Source organism: Heterodontus francisci, chromosome 18 (genome assembly GCF_036365525.1).
Source record: "Heterodontus francisci isolate sHetFra1 chromosome 18, sHetFra1.hap1, whole genome shotgun sequence".
Lineage (NCBI taxonomy): Eukaryota > Metazoa > Chordata > Chondrichthyes > Heterodontiformes > Heterodontidae > Heterodontus > Heterodontus francisci.
The window spans coordinates 82,451,923-82,474,071 of record NC_090388.1 but is presented as its reverse complement, the minus strand read 5'-3'; the positions used below and the strand labels follow the sequence as shown (position 1 = coordinate 82,474,071).

The window sequence follows — 22,149 nt, the reverse complement described above, 5'->3', positions numbered from 1 at the left end:
CAAAGCATTAGTCCAGAGAGAGTGTTAATGGCAGAGAAATGAACAGCTCTGTTTCAAAAGCACAACATGAAAAACAGGCACATGGTTAAAAAAAAATAATAATTTTTAACAGAGAAATAAAGAACAAAATAATAAAAAAGGCCAGTCATGCTCTGAAATTGTTGAACTCAATGTTGAGTGCACAAGACTGTCGCCTGCCTGATTGAAAAATGAGGCGTTGCTCCTCGAGCTTGTGTTGATGTTCACTGGAACGCTGCAGCAGGCCAAGGACAGAAATGTGGGCATGAAAGCAGGGTGGTGTGTTGAAATGGCAAGCAACTGGAAGCTTGGGGACATGTATTCAGACTGAGCGGAGGTGTTTCACAAAGCGGTCACCCAATCTGCGTTTGGTCTCCCCAATGTAGAGGCAACTGTAAACTAAATTGACAGAAGTACAAATAAATCGCTACTTCACCTGGAAAGAGTGTTTGGGGCCTTGGATGGTGAGGAGAGAAGAGGTAAAAGGGCAGGTATTACACCTCCTGCGATTGCATGGGAAGATGCCGTGGGAAGGGGATGAGGTGTCGGTGGTGATGGAGGAGTGAACCAGGGTGTCGCAGAGGGAATGATCCCTTTGGAATGCTGACAGGCGAGGGGAGGGAAAGATGTGTTTGGTAGTGGCATCATGCTGGAGGTGGCAGAAATGGCGGAGGATGATCCTTTGGATGTGGAGGCTGGTGGGGTGGGAAGTGAGGACAAGGGGAACCCTGTCGTGGTTCTGGGAGGGAGGGTAAGGGGTGAGGGTAGAGGTGCAGAAAATGGGCCAGACACAGTTGAGGGCCCTGTCAACCACAGTGGGGGGGAATCCTCAGTTGAGGAAAAAGGAAGACATATCAGAAATGCTGTTGTGGAAAGTTGCATCATCAGAACAGATGCGTCAGAGATGGAGAAACTGGGAGAATGGAATGGAGTCCTTACAGGATGCATGGTGTGAAGAAGTGTAGTCAAGATAGCTGTGGGAGTCGGTGGGCTTATAATGAATATTAGTAGACAGTCTATCCCCAGAGATGGAGACGGAGAAGTCGAGGAAGAGAAGGGAAATGTCGGAGATGGACCATGTAAAGATCAGAGAAGGGTGGAAACTAGAAGCAAAGTTGATGAAGTTTTCCAGTTTCAGGGAGAGAGCAGGAAACGGCATCGATACAGTTATCAATGTAGTGGAAAAAGAGTTGGGGGAGGGGGCCTGAGTAGGACTGGAACAAGGAATGTTCGACATATCCCACAAAAAGACAGGCATAACCAGGGTACCCATAGCAACACCTTTTACTTGAAGGGAGTGGAGTTGAAGGAGAAGTTGATCAATGTGAGAACAAGTTCAGCCAGGCGGAGGAGGGTGGTGGTGGATGGGGACTGGTTTGGCCTTGCTTCAAGGGAGAAGCGGAGAACCTTCAGACTGTACTGGTGAGGGATTGTGGTGTAGAGAGATCGGATGTCCATAGTGAAGAGGAGGCGGTTAGGGCCAGGAAACTGGAAATTGTCAAAATGACGTAGGGCGTCAGAAGAGTCACGGATGTAGGTGGGAAGAGACTGGACCAGCGGAGAAAAGATAGAGTCAAGATAGGAAGAAATATGTTTAGTGGGGCAGGAGCAGGCTGACACAATGGGTCTGCCGGGACAGTCCTGTTTGTGGATTTTGGGAAGGAGGTAGAAGCGGGCTGTCCGGGGTTGCGGGACTATGAGGTTGGAAGCTGTAGAGGGAAGATCTCCAGAGGAGATGAGGCCAGTGACAGTACTGGAGACAGTGGCTTGATGTTCAGTGGTGGGCTCATGGTCCAGGGGGAGGTAGGAAGAAGTGTCTAAGAGTTCGTGCTCAGTCTCTGCAAGGTAGAGGTCGGAATGCCAGACAACAACAGCACCACCCCTTTCAGCAGGTTTGATCACAGTGTCGAGGTTAGACCTGAGAGAACAGAGTGCGGCAAGTTCGGAGGGAGACAGTTTAGAGTGAGCGAGGGGAGCAGAGAAATTGAGATGGCCAATGTCACACATTTCTCAATGAAAAGATCAAGAGTGAGTAACAGGCCAGAGGGAGTGGTCTATGTGGAGGGAGAATTCTGGAGGGGGGTGAATGGGTCTGCTAGTCAGGTTGAGGACTCCTGGCCAAAGAAGTGAGCCCAGAGGCGAAGATGACGGAAGAAGAGCTCAACATCAAGCCAAGTGTGAAGTTCATTGAGGCGGGGACATAAAACTGAGTCCTTTGTTAAGTACAGATCGTTCAGCATCAGAGACAGCAAGGTCAGTGGGTATTGTGAATACACAGCAAGAGGTCAGATTAGGAGAAGGAATGAGGTCAGAGAGAGGTGAAGGTGAAGAAGGATCTGGAGGGGAATTGGTCCCTATGCTGGAGCTTGCATTCCTTAACACCTTTGCCAGTTCTGATGAAGAGTCACTGACCTGAAGCGTTAACTCTGCTTCTCTCTCCACAGATGCTGCCAGACCTGCTGAGTATTTCCAGCACCTTCTGTTTTTATTTCAGATTTCCAGCATCTGCAGTATTTTGCTTTTATTATGAACTTGTGGGGATTGGGGGGAAATATTGAATTGGGCTTGGCTGTGAACTTCACAGGGGTTGAAAAGCCTGACGACGCTCGCACATGTTGAATGGTCACATTGGTGGGCAATGGTAGGGTCCCCAATACCTGAGGTCTCCGCATCCCAGCAGGAAGTCAATGCTTTTAGAAAAGGGAAGAAAGAAAGATAACCACAACTTTGATTCACATAGCAAGATGAACATAGAAAAATGTCATAAGGTGATTCACAGAGGTGTAATCAGCCAAACATGGATGCTGAGTCAAAGAAGGAGACTTCAGGAAGGAGCAATTAAAATCTTGCTCTGAGATGAGTTTCAAGAAGTGTCTTAAAGGAGACTGAAGAGGAGGAGTTTTGGGAAGGAATTCAACAGCTTAGGGCCTAGACAGCTGAAGACATGGCCACCAATGGTGGGGATGCACAAGAGGTCAGAGTCAAAGGAACAGTGAACTTTAGGAGGTTGCTATAAAATAGGACAAGGTCACAAAAGGATTTGAAAACAAGGATGAGAATTCTGCCAGACCAGGAGCCAGTGTAGGTCAGCAAGCACAGGGGGAGTCAGGTGAAAGGGATTTGGTGTGAGTTAGGGCACAGGCAGCAGAGTTTTGAATGAGGTCATAGTTTATGTAGGGTGTAAGGTTGGAGGCCAGCCAGGAGGGCACTGGAATACTCAAGCCTGGAGGTGCCAAAGGCTGGATAAGACTTTCAACAGCAGAAGGGCTGAGCTGGGCCAGAGACAGGTGATGGTGGAAGAATTAGGCAGTCTTGGTGATGGAGTGGATATGGGGTTGGAAGCTCAGTTCAGTGCCAAGTAGGATGGTGAGATTGTGAACAGTCTGGTTCAGACTCAGACAGTTGCCTGGGGAGGGGGGTGGAATTTTTTAATGCTTGATGGGACGTTGGCAGGACTGACAAAGCCAGCACTTGTTGCCCATCCCTAATTGCCCTTGACAACTGAGTGGCCTGCTAGGCCATTTTAGAGGGCATTTAAGAGTCAACCACATTGCTGTGGGTGTGGAGGCATGTGTAGGCCAGACCAGGTAAGGACGACAGATTTCCTTCCCTCAAGGTCATTGGTGAACCAAATGGGTTTTTACAACAATCAATGATAGCTTTGTAGCGTCATTACTGAGACTGGCTTTCAATTCCAGATTTTGTTTTATTAATTAATTAATTGACTTTATATTGCACCAGGGATTTGAACCTGTATCCCCAGGGCATTAGCCTCAGTCTCTGGATTACTAACAGTGATATTACCACTACACTACCATCTCCCCTTGTGGCTGGTGGTAAGGGTACAGAATTTGTGGCAAGGTTCAAAGGCAATAGCTTGGCCCTTCCCAATGTTTAATTGAAGGAAATTGCAAATCATCGATGGATATTGAAAGGTATGACAACACAGAGGTAGTGGTGGGGTCGGCAGAGGGTTGGTGAGGTAGAGCTAGATGTCATCAGTATACATGTGGAACCTGACGCCATGTCTACTGATGATGTCGCCAAGAGGCAGCATGTAGACAAGAAATAGGAAAGAGCCAAGGATAGATCCTTGGGTTCACCAGAGGTAACTGTGTGGGGGCAGGAAGAAAAACCATTGCAGGACATTCTCTGACCACAATGGGATATACAAGAGTGGAACCGAGCAAACGCTGTCCCACCTAGCTGAACAATAGTGGAGAGCCATTGGAGGAGGATGATGTGGTCAACAGTGACAAAGGCAACAGACAGGTTGAGAAGGATGAGGAGGGAAAGTTTACCACGGTCACAGTGACATAGGCTGTTTCTGTGCTGCTGCAGGGGCAGAAACCAATTTGGAGAGTTTCAAACAAGATTTCTAGGAAAGATGGGCATGGATTTGGGAGGTGACAACACATTCAAGGACTTTTGAGAAGAAAGGGATGTTGGAGATAGGTAGTTTATTTTTCTTTTTTTTAATTCATTCATGGGATGTGGGCGCGCTGGCTAGGCCAGCATTTATTGCACAGCCCTAACTGCCCTTGAGAAGATGGTGGTGAGCTGCCATCTTGAACCGCTGCAGTCCATCTGGGGTAGGTACACCCACAGTTAGGAAAGGAGATCCAGGATTTTGACCCAGCAACAGTGAAGGAACGGCAATATAGTTCCAAGTCAGGATAGTGTGTGACTTGGAGGGGAACTTGCAGGTGGTAGTGTTCCCATGCATTTGTTGCCCCTGTCCTTCTAGTTGGTAGAGGTCATGGATTTGGAAGGTGCTGTCTAAGGAGCCTTGGTGCGTTCCTGCAGTGCATCTTGTAGATGATACACACTGCTGCCACTGTGTGTCGGTGGTGAAGGGAGTGAATGTTTGTGGATTGGGTGCCAATCAAGCGGGCTGCTTTGTCCGGATGGTATCTAGTTTCTTGAGTGTTGTTGGAGCTGCACCCGTCCAGACAAGTGGAGAGTATTCCATCACACTCCTGACTTGTGCCTTATAGATAGTGGACAGGCGTTGGGGAGTCAGGAGGTGAGTTCCTAGCCTTTGACCTGCTCTTGTAGCCATGGTATTTATATGGCTGCTTCAGTTCCGTTTCTCGTCAATGGTAGCTCCTAGGATGTTGATAGTGGGGGATTCAGCGATGGTAATGCCATTGAATGTCAAGGGGAGATGGTTCGATTCTCTCTTGTTGGAGATGGTCATTGCGTGGCACTTGTGTGGTGCAAATGTTACTTGCCACTTATCAGCCCAAGCCTGGATATTGTCCAGGTCTTGCTGCATTTCTACACGGACCGCTTCAGTGTCTTAGGAGTCGCGAATGGTGCTGAACATTTTGCAATTACCAGCGAACATCCCCACTTCTGACCTTATGATTGAAGGAAGGTCATTGATGAAGCAGCTGAAGATGGTTGGGCTAGGATACTACCCTGAGGAACTCCTGCAGTGATGTCCTGGAGCTCAGATGATTGACCTCCAACAACCGCAACCATCTTCCTTTGCTCTAGGTATGACGCATCCAATGGAGAGTTCTTCCCCTGATTCCCATTGACCTCAGTTTTGTTCGGGCTCCTTGATGCCAGACTCAGTCAAATGCTGCCTTGATGTCAAGGGCAGTCACTCCCACCTCACCTCTTGAGTTCAGCTCTTTTGCCCATGTTTGAACCAAAGCTGTCATGAGGTCAGGAGCTGAGTGGCCCTGACGGAACCCAAACTGAGCAGGTTATTGCTAAGCAAGTGCCGCTTGATGGCACTGTCGATGACACTTTCCATCACTTTACTGATGATTGAGAGTAGACTGATGGGGCGGTAATTGGCCGCGTTGGACTTGTCCTGCTTTTTGTGTACAGGACATACCTGGGCAATTTTTCACTTTGCAGGGTAGATGCCAGTGTTGTAGCTGTACTGGAACAGCTTGGCTAGGGGCGCAGCAAGTTCTGGAGCACAGGTCTTCAGTACTATTGCCGGAATATTGTCAGGGCCCATAGCATTTGCAGTATCCAGTGCCTTCAGTCATTTCTTGAAATCACACGGAGTGAATAGAATTGGCTGAAGTCTGGCATCTGTGATGCTGGGGACTTCAGGAGGAGGCCGAGATGGACCATCAACTCGGCACTTCTGGTTGAAGATTGTTGCAAATGCTTCAGCCTTATCTTTCGCACTGATGTGCTGGGCTCCCCCATCATTGAGGATGGGGATATTTGTGGAGCCACCTCCTCCAGTTAGTTGTTTAATTGTCCACCACCATTCATGGCTGGATGTGGCAGGACTGCAGAGCTTATATCTGATCCGTTGGGTATGGGATCACTTAACTCTGTCTGTCGCATGCTGCTTACGCAGTTTGGCATGCAAGTAGTCCTGTGTTGTAGCTTCACCAGGTTGACACCTCATTTTGAGGTATGCCTGGTGCTGCTCCTGGCATGCTCTCCTGCACTCTTTATTGAACCAGGGTTGGTCTCCTGGCTTGATGGTAATGGTAGAGTGGGGGATATGCCAGGCCATGAGGTTACCGATTGTGGTTGAGTACAGTTCTGCTGCTGCTGATGGCCCACAGTGCCTCATAGATTCCCAGTTTTAGTTTACAAGGACAAAGGGGTAAAAGGGTATTTATTTTGAGGAGGAGTGATGACAGCAGATTTTAAGAGGAGGGGGAACAGTACCTGAGGAGAAACAACTGTTCACAATGTCAGCTAACATGGAAGCTAGGTAAGGGAGTTGGGTGCTCAGCAATTTAGTGGGAATAGGGTCAAGGGAGCTGGAGAATGTCCTCATGGACAGAATGAGCACAGAGAGGGCATGAGGGGTGAAAGGAGAGAAATACAGAAAGATGAAAGTTCTGGGAAAGTTGGCCTGAAGTCTAGGGGAAGAGAAGGAGGTGGAAGAGGCAGTTGAATGGAGGGTCTCAGTCTGAGTAACAGAGACAGCCATAAACTCCTTGTTGTTGGAGAAACGGGTGGAAGTGGCAGGGGAGATATGTTTAAAAAGACAGTTTGTAGTGGAGAAGAGAAGCTAGAATAGTGAGCAGTTTTGACAGAGGAGACCCAGTCCCAAAAGCACTTGATGTGGTCCACTCTGATATAGTGATGGATGGCTAAGCCATTTATGTGCATATAGGTTCACATCTATGACTTAAGGGAGCAAAGTTGAGGCCATACCATGGTTAATGATTGAGATGAGATCAAGTAAAGGTTTTGCTGGGTATAGAGAACAGAGAAAGGAAGATTTTGGATTTCTATAGCAACTTTCATGACCTCAGGACATCCTAAAATACTTCACAACCAATGAAGTCACTGTTGTAATGTAGAAAACACGGCAGCCAATTTGTGCACAGCAAGCTTCCACAAACAACAATATGATAATGACCAGTTAATCTGTTTTTAGCAATGTTGGTTGAGGGATAAATATTGGCCAGGACACAAGGGATGTCTCCCCTTGCTCTTCTTCCAATAATGGCCATGGGATCTTTTACATCACCTGAGAGGCTAAATGGGACCTCACTTTAATGTCTCATCTGAAAGACAGCACCTCCAGCAATGCAGCACTCCTTCAGTACTGCACTGGAGTGTCAGCCTAGATTATATGCTTAAATATCTGGAGTGGGACTTGAACCCATGTTGGAGGAGGCAGAGAGAAAACAGGCCAAGCAAATAAAAGTCTGCTGAGTTTGAAAGGCAAATGACTGCGAGCACATGACCCATCCCCCCGAGCCGAGTGTGAGGTAGCCCCTCATCTTCCTGCAAACTGCACATCACATGTCAGTGTTGACTGCAGTGTATAGGAACACTTACATCCGCCTGGTAATGCCTTTCAATTAGCAGGAAGACCCTACCCATCGTAGGCACTAAGGATACCGCCCAGCCTGAGAAACCCATGCATTAGGTTGAGACTGAATCAGGACCTGCAACCAATGACCAAGGACATAAACACTCCACCATATCATGTTATCTTTACACTGGGCAGACTAACTCTCCCCAGATATGGTATAACACAGTTTATGGTGGTAACCGTGATGCCAGAACTAGGCTCCAGGACTTCTGCGTACCAATTTATATAATTTCCTCATCATCACCCTGTATCCATCCCACTGTAGCTCGGATCACATATATTACCAACGTATCACACCAGCAATTACAATTCATTTCTAAATATTTATTCTTTGGATGTAGGCAACATGGAAAGACCTGTATTTATTGCCCATTTCCTACTTCCCTTGTATTAATACAACTGAGAGGCTATACGAGACCATTTCAGAGGACTGTTAAGAGTCAACCACATGGTTGAAGGACTGGGCTCAGGCGTAGGCCCAGACTGGGTAAAGATGGCAGGTTTCCTTCCTTAGAGAGCACTAGTGAACCAGTTGGGTTTTCCAACAGTCTGATCCCCAATGAATAGCATGAGAGAGAGGCAGGTGATGAGAAGAGAGTGGGGCCCGACTCTGTTGCTCAGCAGAGCTGAAAGAGCTGCCGCTGCACTTGGGCCTATTGCTCCCAATGAGAGCTTGAGGACAAGAGGAGAGAGAACCAAATGGACACGTTGTGTTGTCTGTGGCAGTGCTGACTAGTCGGGCTTTTGAACTCATGAGAGAACAGCAGTAGCTGAGTATAAAAGATGAAGTTTGCTCTCTATCTGCTCTGTGCTGCAGATGGGATGCTTGATGGCTAGGACCAGGCTCAATTGAATCTCTTCTCTGTTCAGCCTCATCTTCAGTTTCACATCTTGAACCCAACCACCAGTAATTTAACTGCAAATCTCTTATTTCTTATATTTTGTTTTCTTTTTTCTTTTTAAATTTTGTCCCTCTTTTGTCCTGATGTCGCTGAGTCACGAGGTCACGAAGAGCCCCTCCCACCCCTGTGAGTCAGCAGCTGCCTCAGACAGTCTGCAGTGAGCACTGTCGTGAATTTCTTTGTGTTATCTTAAGCAACACAATGAGGTATGTGGATTCCAGTTCCTTGAAGATCTCTAGAAGGTTTGTTAACAGCTAAAATAGTACATATAATACAGAGCCAAACTACATACAGAACCTTTGTCCAGGGTGTTACAGTGCAGAGTGACTATGGCTTCTAGTCACAAGACTACATCCTGGTACTTAGCTCATTAGCATACTGAGTTCTTGAAGGGACATCACTCTTAAAGCAATCATACAGCATCCCCTTTCTTTCCAAAGTCTTGTACGTTACAAGTAAAAACACCTAAGATTGGATAATATAAAAATTATTTATACAGGGATAGAGATGATAAAATTTAGGAGTGCAGAAGCTTAAGAGTCCATATATCGTTTTGGTGGTTTGACAACTCTTCCAGATCTTCTATGGTATAACCTTCAAAGGATGTGGATTTCACCCTTGGCTGTTTTTGGTTTGCAGACATGTTGTCAATGTGTTGGTTGTTGTTTTGTTGTTCCATCACTGCATAGCGGTCATGTTCCATCTTCATTCTCCCTTGTTTTTCGAGGAGTGTCTCCTGCATCTCAGAGAATTTGTGTCTCTTCTGTTGCAGTTTTTTCTGAAGTTGGTCCCTCTCTGCATTCAGTTTCTGTTGCTCTGCCTTCAGCTTGCTAATATACTCTGTTGCTTTTCTCAGGGTGACCACTTTTGAGGCCTTGTCATTCTTGGAAAGTTCCGGCACCTTATCTCAAAGAGCCAACAGACAATGCTTCAACTCATTCCTCTTTGCCTCTTCAGGACATTGAGTGTCCTTTGCCTCTCCTCATCCTCTGCATCTGAAGGCCCAAGGCTCAAAGTCAAGGACTGGTTGGGGAAGGAGTACTTGGCCTCATGGAGGTATCTGAACATACTGGCTCATGTTGGTGCTGGTGCTTCTCTCGAGAGCAGAGGTGAGGGTGTAGCATAGTTGTACTGTTGCTGGATTTGCAGACTGCACCGTTTGATGCTGGCCAGAGTCTGAGAGTGGGTTCCGATCCTTGGAGATTTTCCCTTGGCAATGCTCCCCACTGCCAGCCTTTGCTTCTCAATGATTGCAATGCCAATCTCTTCTTCTGAGTCACTGGAGTGTGAAGAAACACTGCCTGTTGACAAAGAACTTTCACCATCTGAATTTGGATCTTCATTGTCTTAGTGTGGCATCTCTGAGAAGGGGCTGATACTCTCCAAACCGGAACCACTGAGATCCTGGAGGAACTGTGACTCGATCTCAGACATCAGGGGGCTGGACACAGGGAGTGCTTCCTCTCTGAGGTGCAGTACGGCATCCCCTTTGAAATCTCCTGTGGCACCGAACCTGTCCAGGTACATTCGTTGAGAGTCCTGGGCTGACTCAGTGTGGGTACCCTTGGTCTCTTCTGCTATAATGGGTATCTTGGTGATCTCGTGGATGGTCCTTACACACTGGTAGTCCTGCCACTGCTGGTCCACTCTTGTCTACCATGTGAAATATTTGTAGTTTTCTTGGTGACTTACCATAGCTGCATTGCATTGCTAGTGGTGCCACTGCAAGGGATGGGTGACCCATTGTATGCAGTAAACTTCGCAGTTCTCTGTTATATCATTAATTTCCGGTGACCCTGGTACATATCCTTCATGATTCAGATTGGTAGGATATTTGGACTAGCTCTGGTGTCAATCTTAATCCTGAGTGTGTGTTTGCCAACTTTCTTTGGGCACATATTATGAATAGTAGCAAAAGCTTCCAGTTGTGTTGATGAAGTCAATATGAAACGCCTGCCCGTCTTGTGGCTGAGAATCACTCTACTCTGAGTCTTGTCTCAGGTCTGTTTCACTGTGGACTTTGTGTATCAGCTTGTATTTACGCGGGTCTCTGGAGCTCTCCTTGCTGCTGTTGCCATGTTTCTGCGCCTGTCTTCTGTTTGTTTGTGTCCTATTGTGACTTCTGACTATGTCTTTGGAGCCAGATTTCTTGCATAGGCAGGCCCAGTGTCCTTTTGCACTGCATGCCTTGCACAGATCTTGAAATGCAGGACAACTTCACAATGAAGTTGGGACAAATCGCACTTACTACACAGCTTGCTTGTTTTTTGTGACCTGATTACCATGCCAATCCTGTTGACTGCACCTAGTTTTTGCAGATGCTGTTGTCCAGATACAATGGCTTCATATTTCCTGCCATCTTCTAGCAGCACATCCAAGCTGTGACCTTTCTTTTTCCCCAAGAGATCTTTCTGAAACACTTCAATAAGTGTTGAGACAATCACCAGCTCCATTATTTGCTCCGACAGCTCTGTTTCTGAAAAATTCTTGCCCTTACTACAACATCTACTGACAAATTGATTTACTGATTCCTGTGACCGTTGCCTGTAGGACACCAATTGCAAACGATTCTAAAATTCACTCTTACCCGAAGCTGACCTTCCAGCAATTTCCACATCTTTGCGGGATCTTTCTTGTCCTCTTCAGATAAGCCAAAGGTATTGATTCTGTATAATCCCTCTGCTAATTTCAACTGCTATTAGTATTTTCACAGCCTGCTTCTCTGGCTCTGCAACCACTTGGTCTATGAAGCATAACTGCATTCTTTTTTAAAAAATTTAAACTCAGATAGGATGTCAATGGCCTTCTGGTTTACACTGGGAAATTTGATATTCATCCTTCTGCTGCTATTTTGCTTTCTGCTCTATATTTAACTTTGTTCTATTAACTCTGCGCTGTTCCTCCTTTAAGAAATTCTTTTTTCCAGGCTAGCTGCTTTCACAGAGTGTAACGTGCTTGACAGTGTTCTCTTTTTTCCTTTCAGTACTTCGCTTGTATGTTTGCACTGAGTTCGATAGGCAGTTCAAGGGATTTCCCTTTTGCTTTTTTTGCTAGTTTATTTATCTTCTTCACGCTTGACTGGTTTAATGATTTTATTCAGCTTGATTGCTTTGATGGAGACTCGGGGGATTCATGCGCCTTTTTTCATGATCGGACTTTGTTTTTTTTAGTTTGCACGCTTTTCAGAGTTTTACCCTTTTTTTCTCTCGCTCGCACAGAGCCTTTAGAAAATGAATTTTTAAAAACTCTTCAGAGGCTTTTTTTAACCGGGATTTCTCGATCACCAGCACAATGACTACACCTGCTTGCTTTTCAGCCACGCTTCCGGTTCTATGGAGCATTTCTCAGTCTTCTAAGGTATGTAGCTTTCTTTCACTTTTTTCAGGAACTTGTTTTAAAGTTTCTTCACTTGTTGCTTCAAATTTTCTCTTCTGTTTTCTGTATTGCTTTTAAATTTTGTTTGCTGTTTTACCTGTGGTCTTCAAGCTTATATCTTGTCTTTTCACCACTGCTACCACCATATCATGAGTTTCTTTGTGTTATCTTAAGCAACACAATCAGGTCCGGGGATTCCAATTCCTTGAAGATCTCTAGAAGGTGTATTAACAGCTAAACTAGTACATACAATACAAAGCAAACTATATACAGATCCTTTGTCCAGGGTGTTGCAGTGACTATGGCTTCTAGTCACATGACTACATCCTGGTACTTAGCTCATTAGCATACTGAGTTCTTAAAGGGACATCACTCTTAAAGCGATCATACAACAGGCACCACTACAGAGCAGACCCGCTTTGTCAGACTGGTGCTCACACTCACCAACTTTCCAGCACGGGGTCACTGGATCAGGAGTGAGACTCCTGGAGAGTTTCTGCCCCAAACTGCCTAACATAAGGGATGCCGAGCCCAATTGGTGATCTCCCGCGCAACTGCCCACACTCTCGTTTCCTCTGGCCAAGATCAGTAACTACGCAGAGCAAATCAATGAAATGAAATAGCAAACAGATCAATGACTGGGCCTCACTGCATCAAGGAGCGGTGAGCTGCACACATCAGTGAGGCATGGAAGCTGAGCCCCACTGATGTGTGCAGCTCACAGATCCTTGATGCAGTAACGTCCAGTCATTGATCTGTTTGCTATTTCATTTTATTGATTTGCTCTGCTTTTCCCCACTGGGCCTTCTGTGAGGCTCCAATTTGTGTGTGTTTGTGTTTTTTAAAACTATTTTCACCTTGTAGCCTAGGCCCTAAGCTCTGGAATACCCTCCCTACACCTCTTTGCCTCTCTACCTTGCTTTCCCCCTTTAAGCCACTTCTTAAAACCTACCTCTTTGACAAAGCTTTTGGTCCTCTGACCTAATATCTCCCTATGTGACTCAGCGTCATATTTTGTTTTATAATGCTCCTGTAAAGGCCTTGAGATGCTTTATTACGTTATAAGCACTATATAAAAATATGTTATTGTTCATGGGCCCAGCTCATCTCGTATAGTTTCTTTCAGCCAGAAGGTCAGATGGGCAGTTTGTACCTCTGAACTTTCAGTCCTTCTTTGCCACGTAAGCTGAACAAGTCATGTTCTGCCCTTCACTGTCCTGCCAGCGAAATGGTGTGAGTTACTCTGCTAAAATACCCTGGCAGGTATTAAAGGGGTAACTTTCCAATGACAAGCTCCTGCCAGGGGAGGCTCCCTGTCTGGAGCACATTGTTGGAGCATTGTTCCCTCTTTGTCAGCTTGATTCAACCTGTAGTACTGCATTGGAGGCAGTACAGAGAAGGTTTACTAGACTAGTACCTGGAATGGACAGGCTGTCTTACGAGGAAAGACTGGACAGGCTAGGCTTGTATCCGCTGGAATTTAGAAGAGTAAGAGGTGACTTGATTGAAACATGTAAGATCCTGCGGGGTCTTGACAGGGTGGATGTGGAAAGGATATTTCCCCCTGTGGGAGAATCTAGAACTAGGGGTCACTGTTTAAAAATAAGGGGTTACCCATTTAAGATAGAGATGAAGAGAAATTTTTTCTCTCAGAGGGCTGTGAGTCTTTGGAATTCTCTTCCTCAAAAGGCAATGGAAGCAGAGTTTTTGAATATTTTTAAGGCAGAGGTAGATAGATTCTTGATAAGCAAAGGGGTGGAATGTTATCGGGGGTAGGTAGAAATGTGGAGTAATCAGTTCAGCCATGAACCTATTGACTGGCAGAGCAGGCTCGAAGGGCTGAGTGGCCTACTCCTGATCCTAATTCATATGCTCGTATGTACTTTTGCCTCTGAATCGAAAGGTTGTAGCCCCGATCGCAACTGGCTGTGTTGTGTGAATGATTCACCTTTGGAAGCTGAGGCCCTGTCTGATCAGGTGAAAGTTCTAGATCCTGAACTATAAACAGATTAACTGAACATTCATCTGCATTGCTGCATGTATGTTATCAACTGTGGCTCATTGGTAGCAATCTCTACAGAAAGTTGTGGATACAAATCGCACTGCAGAGACCTGGACCCATAATGTAGGCTGGCACTCCATGCAGTACTGAGGGAGTGCTGTACCGTCAGAAGTGGCATCTTTTTGTTGAGGCATTAAGGCCCTGTCTGCCATCTCAGGTGGACATAAAACATCCCATGGCACGATTTCAAAAAAGACCAGGGGAGCTCCCAATACATTTCCCCACACCGCCCCCCACACCGCCCCCCTCCCCCGACCACGCCACCCTCTCCACCCCACCCCCACCCCCCGTCCCAACTGGCCAATATTTATCCCTCAACCAACACCTAAAAACAGATGGTCTGGCCATTATCATATTACTGTTTATGGGAGCTTGCTGTGTGCAAAATGGCTGTTGTGTTTATCAATACACATGGCATTTCAAAGTCATTAATTTGTCTGTGAAGAACCTTGAGCTGTTTCTGAGAGATGTGGGAAAGCACCTCAGTAAAGGCAGAGGTACTCATGTGGGCTATTCAACCCTGGAACTTCAACCTGCTGCTTTCTGCTGGGAGGCCAAGCACTTAACCCTTTCTGTGCTGAAAGCTCTATTTGGGGGGTGGATTTGGATGGTGCAGAGTCTAGAGATCACTGCTGCCGATAAAGCTTTCCTGATGCAACAGAACCTTCTGAGAAACACCACCGCTTAGAAAATACCAGCAAACACCTTGGCAGGTAACGCAGGGGATTACAAAACACTGCAGAGGGAGAGGATAACAGCAGTGTACACAGATCCAGCCCTCCTTCTAAACAACCGTGGACTTAGGGTTGCCTGGAGGTTTCATCACATGACCTTTTACCTCCAACGTCCCCGCCCCCCCCCCCCCCACCCACATCCTCACCATTGGTTGTTTTACACATCCATCCTCACATTGCCCCACCTTTCCACTCAATAGGAAATAGAACGGGACCCTTCATTCCCCAATTGGATGAATATTGATTCTCAGTCAAGCTGACTTTTTCCCCATTCCTATGTTTTTTATAACTAATGAACATAAATCTCCAAAGAAAATGAAAAGTTCAGCAATTATTTTTAACATCCCAATGATTTTCCTTCTGGGTTGTGTGCAGTAGTGTCCGGGAGATTAATCTTTAATTCCTGGAGAGTTAACAACCCTAGGTGAACTAAATCCAATGGATGAGGACAGGGTTTATTCTCCCCTCCATGTGACAGGGCCACTCTGTCAGGACTGTTGCCCTCTTGGCTGAATGATATCGAGTTCATCGGAGCATAACTCTATAGAGAACAGGCAGAGAAATTATTTAAGCGGTTCCTTTATGATGGCAGATGACAGCACTGGGAGGAAGGACACTTTCCAAGTAAAGCTTAATGAGCAGTGGTTTCTCTTTTCTACTCTGTAGATCTACGCCGGATGACAGCTGGATTCATGGGAATGGCAGTCGCTATCATCCTGTTCGGCTGGATAATCGGGATCCTGGGCTGCTGTTGGGATCGAGGCCTGATGCAGTATGTGGCTGGCTTGCTGTTCCTGATGGGAGGTATGGTTGTCCGTTTGGTTGTTCCTGGTCAGGTAACCCCCGGGATATCAGGAATCCAAGTCAAGGTTAAAGAGAAAATACTATCGATCCTAAAAATCTGAAATAATAACAGAAAACTTTGGAAACACTCATTAGATCAGGTAGCATTTATGGAGAGAGAAGGAGAGTTAATGTTGCAGGTCGATGAAAGGTCATCAGAAAGGAAGTCAGGCTTATTTTATTTAGAGGAGGCGTTGGATGCGGTAAAACTGAAGTTTTCCAGGTTACAAAGGAAGATTGAAAGAATAGATCCAGGCAAATTGCTCTCACATAAGGAAGGGTTCTAATCTGACAGGGACTCTAGATAAAGATTAGATTGGCAGGAGCAACAAAGGAAGAACGAAAATGAGTTTCACCAACCAAATGATAATGTGGTGTGGGATGAGGTTCTCTGGAACAGAACTGAAACAACAATACAAGTGGATGGTACCAGAAGTGAGAGGATATCACTCCCAGGAAAGATTGAGCAGTCTGGGGCTTTTTTCTCATAAAAAGAGAAGACAAAGAGCAGACCTGATAGATATCTTTATAATTATGAATGGGCTCACCTGTGGGTGAGTCCAGAACGAGTTGGTGTAAATGTAAGGTAGCCATCAGCAGTCCAAATAAAGAATTTAGGAGCAGTCTCTTTGCAGAGAGAGTGTTGAGAATGTGGAATTCGCTGCCACATGGAGTGGTTGAAGCAGATGCCATTGATGTGTTCAAGGGAGATTAGAGGCAACTTTAGGGAGAAGAGAGTAGGGGCCGGGTGGGAAGAGGTAATTAGAGTGAGAGGAGGCTCATGTGAAGCATAAATACCAGCATGGATCAGTTGGATTGAATGGACTGTTTTCAGTGCTGTAGATTCTACATTCGGTCCTAGAAACAGTTATGTGCATTTCATAGAATCTTACAGGACTGAAGAAGGCCATTCAGCCCATCATTCTTGTGCTAGCTCTTTGAAAGAGCTATCCAATTAGTCCTACTCTCCCCTCTCTTTCCCCATAGCCCTGCAAACCTCTTAAATATTTATCCAGTTCCCTTTTGAAAGTTACTATTGAATCTGCTTCCACCAACTTTCAGGCAGTGCATTCCAGATCATAGAAACTCGCTACATAAAAGTACTCCTCTCATCTTTCATTTGGTTCTTTTGCCAATTTTCTTCAATCTGTGTCTACTTATCAACTCTCCTATCAGTGGAAACAGTTTCTTCTCATTCTCTTTATCAAAACCTTTCATGATTTTGACCACCTCTATGAAATCTCTGCTTAACCTTCTTTACTGTAAGAGTAGCCTCAGCTTCTCCAATTTCTCCATGTAACTGAAGTTCCTCATCCCTGGTACCATTCTAGTAAATCTCTTCTCCAAAATTGTGTAGAAATAATCCAGGTTACCATGCAACATCGACTAACCACCAGGCAACATGAAAAAAATTTGGTTTCATTTTATTGCCAAAATTGTAGCTTAATTGTGGGTAAAGTGGGTACTGCCTGTATGGAGTTTGCATGTTCTCCATGTGACTGCGTGGGTTTCCGCCGGGTGCTCCGGTTTCCTCCCACAAGACTTGCAGGTTGATAGGTAAATTGGCCATTGTAAATTGTCCCTAGTGTAGGTAGGTGGTAGGAGAATTGTGGGGATGTGGTAGGGAATATGGGATTAATGTAGGATTAGTATAAATGGGTGGTTGATGGTCGGCACAGACTTGGTGGACTGAAGGGCCTGTTTCAGCCCTGTATCTCTCTATGAATACTCTATGACTCTAATTAAGCCTGTAGTAGCAGTGAGGACTGAGATCAAGGGCGAGTGTAGTGAGACAGAGCTTCTGCCAACTGCAAGCTCATGCTCCCGACCCCAGCTGATTTTCTGAGGTTAATCCCGAAGTTCATCCTACGTGTCAATTACTCCGCAGAGGAGAACTGCCTAACATTAGGCCTGAGTTTGACCATTTACTTCTTTGATCTGGTGTTGCGTTGGAACAAGACTTTGAAGTTTTCAAAATTGTGAAGCGGATTGACTAATTTAACCCAGATAAGTTTTTTACTTTAATGATGGGATATGATGGCTTAGTGATTCTGGTACCCAGAAGTTGTGAGTTCAAATCCCACCATAGCAAGCTGGGAAATTAAATTCGGTGAAATCTGGTAATTTGTGGGGCTGTGCAATAGATAAAATGGCCTGGCAAAAGACGGATTGCTGTAAAAACCTACCAGTTCACTAATGCCCTTCAGGAAAGGGAACCACCTCATCTGATCCAGTCTATACATAACTCCAGCCCCATGCTATGTGGTTGACACTTATTGCCCTCAGAGCATCTTGCGATGGGCTGTTAATGCCAGTGACACCCACTCTCTGAGAACCAATGTAAAAGGGAGCCCTCAAAGGTCATTTCAAAATCAGAAACAGAGAGCGCAGCAGAATGAAGGGTAATTGGACATACAGAGTGAAATCATTAGAGAAGGCCAAAGAACTGGTCATTGTAAATATGCTCAAGACACCAGCTAACAGTGCATCGGGAGAGAGAAGGATTGACTAAAAGGGTGAGTGGGTGGGTAGGTTTTACTGAAGACTAACACAACAGGGCAGATTTGTTGGGATAAATGGCCTTTTCCTTCTCACAGCACTTGCTGCACACGGTAGGATGATTAGTTCTTTGTGGGTGGGATTGTCAGGGATGGTTAATAACCCGCAAGGAGCAGCTGACAACACCCTTCAATCAATCAGCTCCCTGCAGTCTTGCTGAGCTTGCACCGCAGAAAACAACACAGCTCTTCAACCAATGCTTTATTGAATAGCCCGTCTCAGTGCAGGGTGGAGCAAGAGGCCTGGTAACTGCCCACACCACAGGCTCTTGATTCTGATTCAACTGTTCAGCTTCCACTTGGTCACATGCAGAGTAATGATAGGGACGGGAAGCCTATTCTAAAAGAGCTCTTCCACTTGCTGCACAGAAGCTGGAAGAACCTTGCTCCAAATAGTAATTGTTTAATTCCCTGTAGCTGGAGAGCTGAAAATAGGGACACATCATCCCTGATTCCCAGTTCAGGTAACATTCCACTGATGTGGGGGCTGAGAATGGATGGCATTCACCAGCAAGTCTATTAAGGGCAGCAGGTCTAGGGAAGGTGGCCCACACGTGAACCCAGGCAACATTATGTATCAGATTCGAATGAAGAGCACAGTTCAGGCTATTAGATCTCATCTTCCACAAACCAACCCCACTATCAATATCAACCCAACCATCAATACAAACCCCACCATCCACATACCAATTGTGTTCAGGAGAACCTCCTTGATCAGTATGTTCTCAGCTAGAAAGGAGGCATTGCTGGATCTGGTGCTGGGAAATAAGGTGGACAAAGTGGACCAAGTGTCTGTGGGGGAGCACTTGGCTAAGAGTGATCATCATAAGGTTTAGACTAGTAATTCAGAAAAGGAAAGAACAAAATAAGGTAGAATGTCTAGTTTGAAAGAAGGCTAATTTCAACATGATAAGAAGTGATCTAGCTGGGGTAGAATGGAACTAAAGACTGACAGGAAGAGCTGTATCAGAACAATGGGTTTTCTTTAAGGAAGAGATACTTCAGGTACAGGCTAGGAACATTCCAACAAGGGCGAATGGTACGGGAACCAAGAACAGGGCTCCTTGGTTGACGAGGGCGCTAGAGATTATGATGAAACAAAAAAGAGGGTGTATGATGCATGTCAGATGAACTCATCAAGTGAGAACCAGGCCATATACAATAATTTGAGAGGGGAGGTGAAGAGGAAAATAGGACTGGCAAAGAGAGGATATGGAAATAGAATGGCAGTAAACATAAAAGGGAATGGGAAGATCTTCTACCAGCATGTAAATAGTAAGCAAGTAGTAAGAGGAGGAGGGACAGAGAGGGTAATACAGAGGTGCAGGGCGAGGCTAATATACTTAATGTTGTATCAGTGTTCACTACAGAAGAGGAATCTGATAAAATATCTGTAGAAGCAGAGAGAGGCAATGGATAGGATGAAAATTGAGAGGGGGAGGTACTAAAAAAGACTGGCTATGCTTAGGGTAGATAAATCACCTGGTCCAGATGGCTTGCATCCCAGGTTACTAAAGGAAGTGGGGATGGACATAGTGGAAGGGTTTGCCATAATCTTCCAATCTTCCCTGGATATGGGGGAGGAGCCAGGGGATTGGAGAGTGGTAAATGAAACACCCTTATTCAAGAAAGGGTGTAAGGACAGGCCTAGCAACTAGTTTAACATCAGTGGTGGGTAAAGTTTTAGAAACAATAATCAGGGAAAAACTCAACAGGCACTTGGAGAGACTCAAGTTAATTAAGGAGAGCCAGCACAGATTTATAAAAGGCAGATCATGCTTGACTAATCTAATTGAAGTTCTTATGAAGTAACAGAGAAAGTTAATGAAGGGAATGTGGATGTTGTCTATATGGATTTTAAGAAAGCGTTTGATAAAGTACCACATAAAAGGCTGGTTAACAAAACTGAGGCTCATGGAATAGGTGGGTCAGTGTCCAATTGGATAAAAAATTGGCTTAAGGACAAAAAACAGCGAGTCACAGTAAATGGTTGTTTTTCAGACTGGAGGATGGTAGACAGTGGTGTTCGCCAAGGCTCAGTGCTGGGGCCACTGCTTTTTTGATATATATCTTGGATCTTGGAATACAGAGTAGAATCTCAAAATTTGCTGACAATACCAAAGTTGGAGGAGTGGCAAACAGTGAGGATGATATGAACTGCCTGTAACATGACATAGATAAGCTAGCAGAATGGGGAGACAAGTGGCAGATGGAATTTAATACTGACAACTATGAGGTGATGCATTTTGCAGAAGGAATAGGGAGAGGTAATATATACTTAATGGCGTAGTTTGAGTGTGCAGGAACAGGGGGACCTGGGGATGCATATGTGTAGATCTTTGAAGGTGGCAGAACATATTGAGAGGATGGTTAGTAAAGCAAATAGGATCTTGGGCTTCATGAATAGAGACATTGAGTACAAAAGCAGGGAAGTTATGCTAAACCTTTATAAAGCTCTTGTTAGGCTCCAACTGGAGTATTGTGTCCAGTTCTGGTCACCACACTTTAGGAAAGATGTGAGGGTCCTTGAGAGGGTGCAGAGGAGATTTGCCAGAATGGATGAGGGACTTTAGTTACAAGGTTAGGTTGTAAAAGCTGGGTTTGCTGAACAAAGGAGATTGTGGGGAGATTTAATAGTAGTGTACAAGATTATGACAGGCTTAGATAAGTTAGACAAGGAAAAACTGTTCCCATTAACTAATGGTACAGGGACTGGGGGACATATATTGAAGGTTTTGAGAAAGAGATGCAAGGGGAATATGGGAAGCACATTTTTACGCAGCGGGTGCTAATGACTTGGAACTCGCTGCCCACAAGAGTGGTAGAGGCGGAGACAATAAGTGACTTCCGGAGGAAGTTGGATGGCCACCTGAGAGAAATAAACTTGCAGGACTATGGGGATTGATCACGGGAGTGGATCTGACTGGATAGCTCCATCAAGAGCTAGCATGGACTTGATGGGCCAAATGGCCTCTTCCTTTGCCGTAAGTGACTCTAAGACCAACCCCACCATCCATAAACTAACCCCACCATCCACAAACTAATCCCACTATCCACAAACTAACCCCACCATCCACAAACTAATCCCACTATCCACAAACTAATCCCACTATCCATAAACTAATCCCACTATCCACAAACTAATCCCACTATCCATAAACTAATCCCACTATCCACAAACTAACCCCACCATCCACAAACTAATCCCACAATCCACAAACTAACCCCACCATCCACAAACTAATCCCACTATCCACAAACTAATCCCACTATCCATAAACTAATCCCACTATCCACAAACTAATCCCAGCATCCACAAACTAATCCCACTATCCACAAACTAATCCCACTATCCATAAACTAACCCCACCATCCACAAACTAATGCCACTATCCACAAACTAATCCCACTATCCATAAACTAATCCCACTATCCACAAACTAATCCCACTATCCATAAACTAATCCCACTATCCACAAACTAACCCCACCATCCACAAACTAATCCCACTATCCACAAACTAATCCCACTATCCATAAACTAATCCCACTATCCACAAACTAATCCCACTATCCATAAACTAATCCCACTATCCACAAACTAACCCCACCATCCACAAACTAATCCCACTATCCATAAACTAATCCCACTATCCACAAACTAATCCCACCATCCACAAACTAATCCCACCATCCACAAACTAATCCCACCATACACAAACTAATCCCACTATCCACAAACTAACCCCACCATCCACAAACTAACCCCACTATCCACAATCTAATCCCACTATACACAAACTAATCCCACTATCCACAAACTAACCCTCCATCCACAA

At 45.3% G+C, this 22,149-nt stretch overlaps 1 protein-coding gene across 2 annotated transcripts in view; it reads left to right on the top strand.

The window, feature by feature from the left end:
- The window catches only part of tmem178bb (transmembrane protein 178Bb), a 482,397-nt gene that overhangs the window by 431,140 nt on the left and 29,108 nt on the right, over window positions 1-22,149 (top strand). For both annotated transcript variants that reach the window (XM_068051295.1, XM_068051296.1), the window contains exon 3: window positions 15,577-15,714. In XM_068051295.1, coding sequence (XP_067907396.1) covers window positions 15,577-15,714 — 138 coding nt within the window. The remainder of the gene's footprint in view (window positions 1-15,576; window positions 15,715-22,149) is intronic.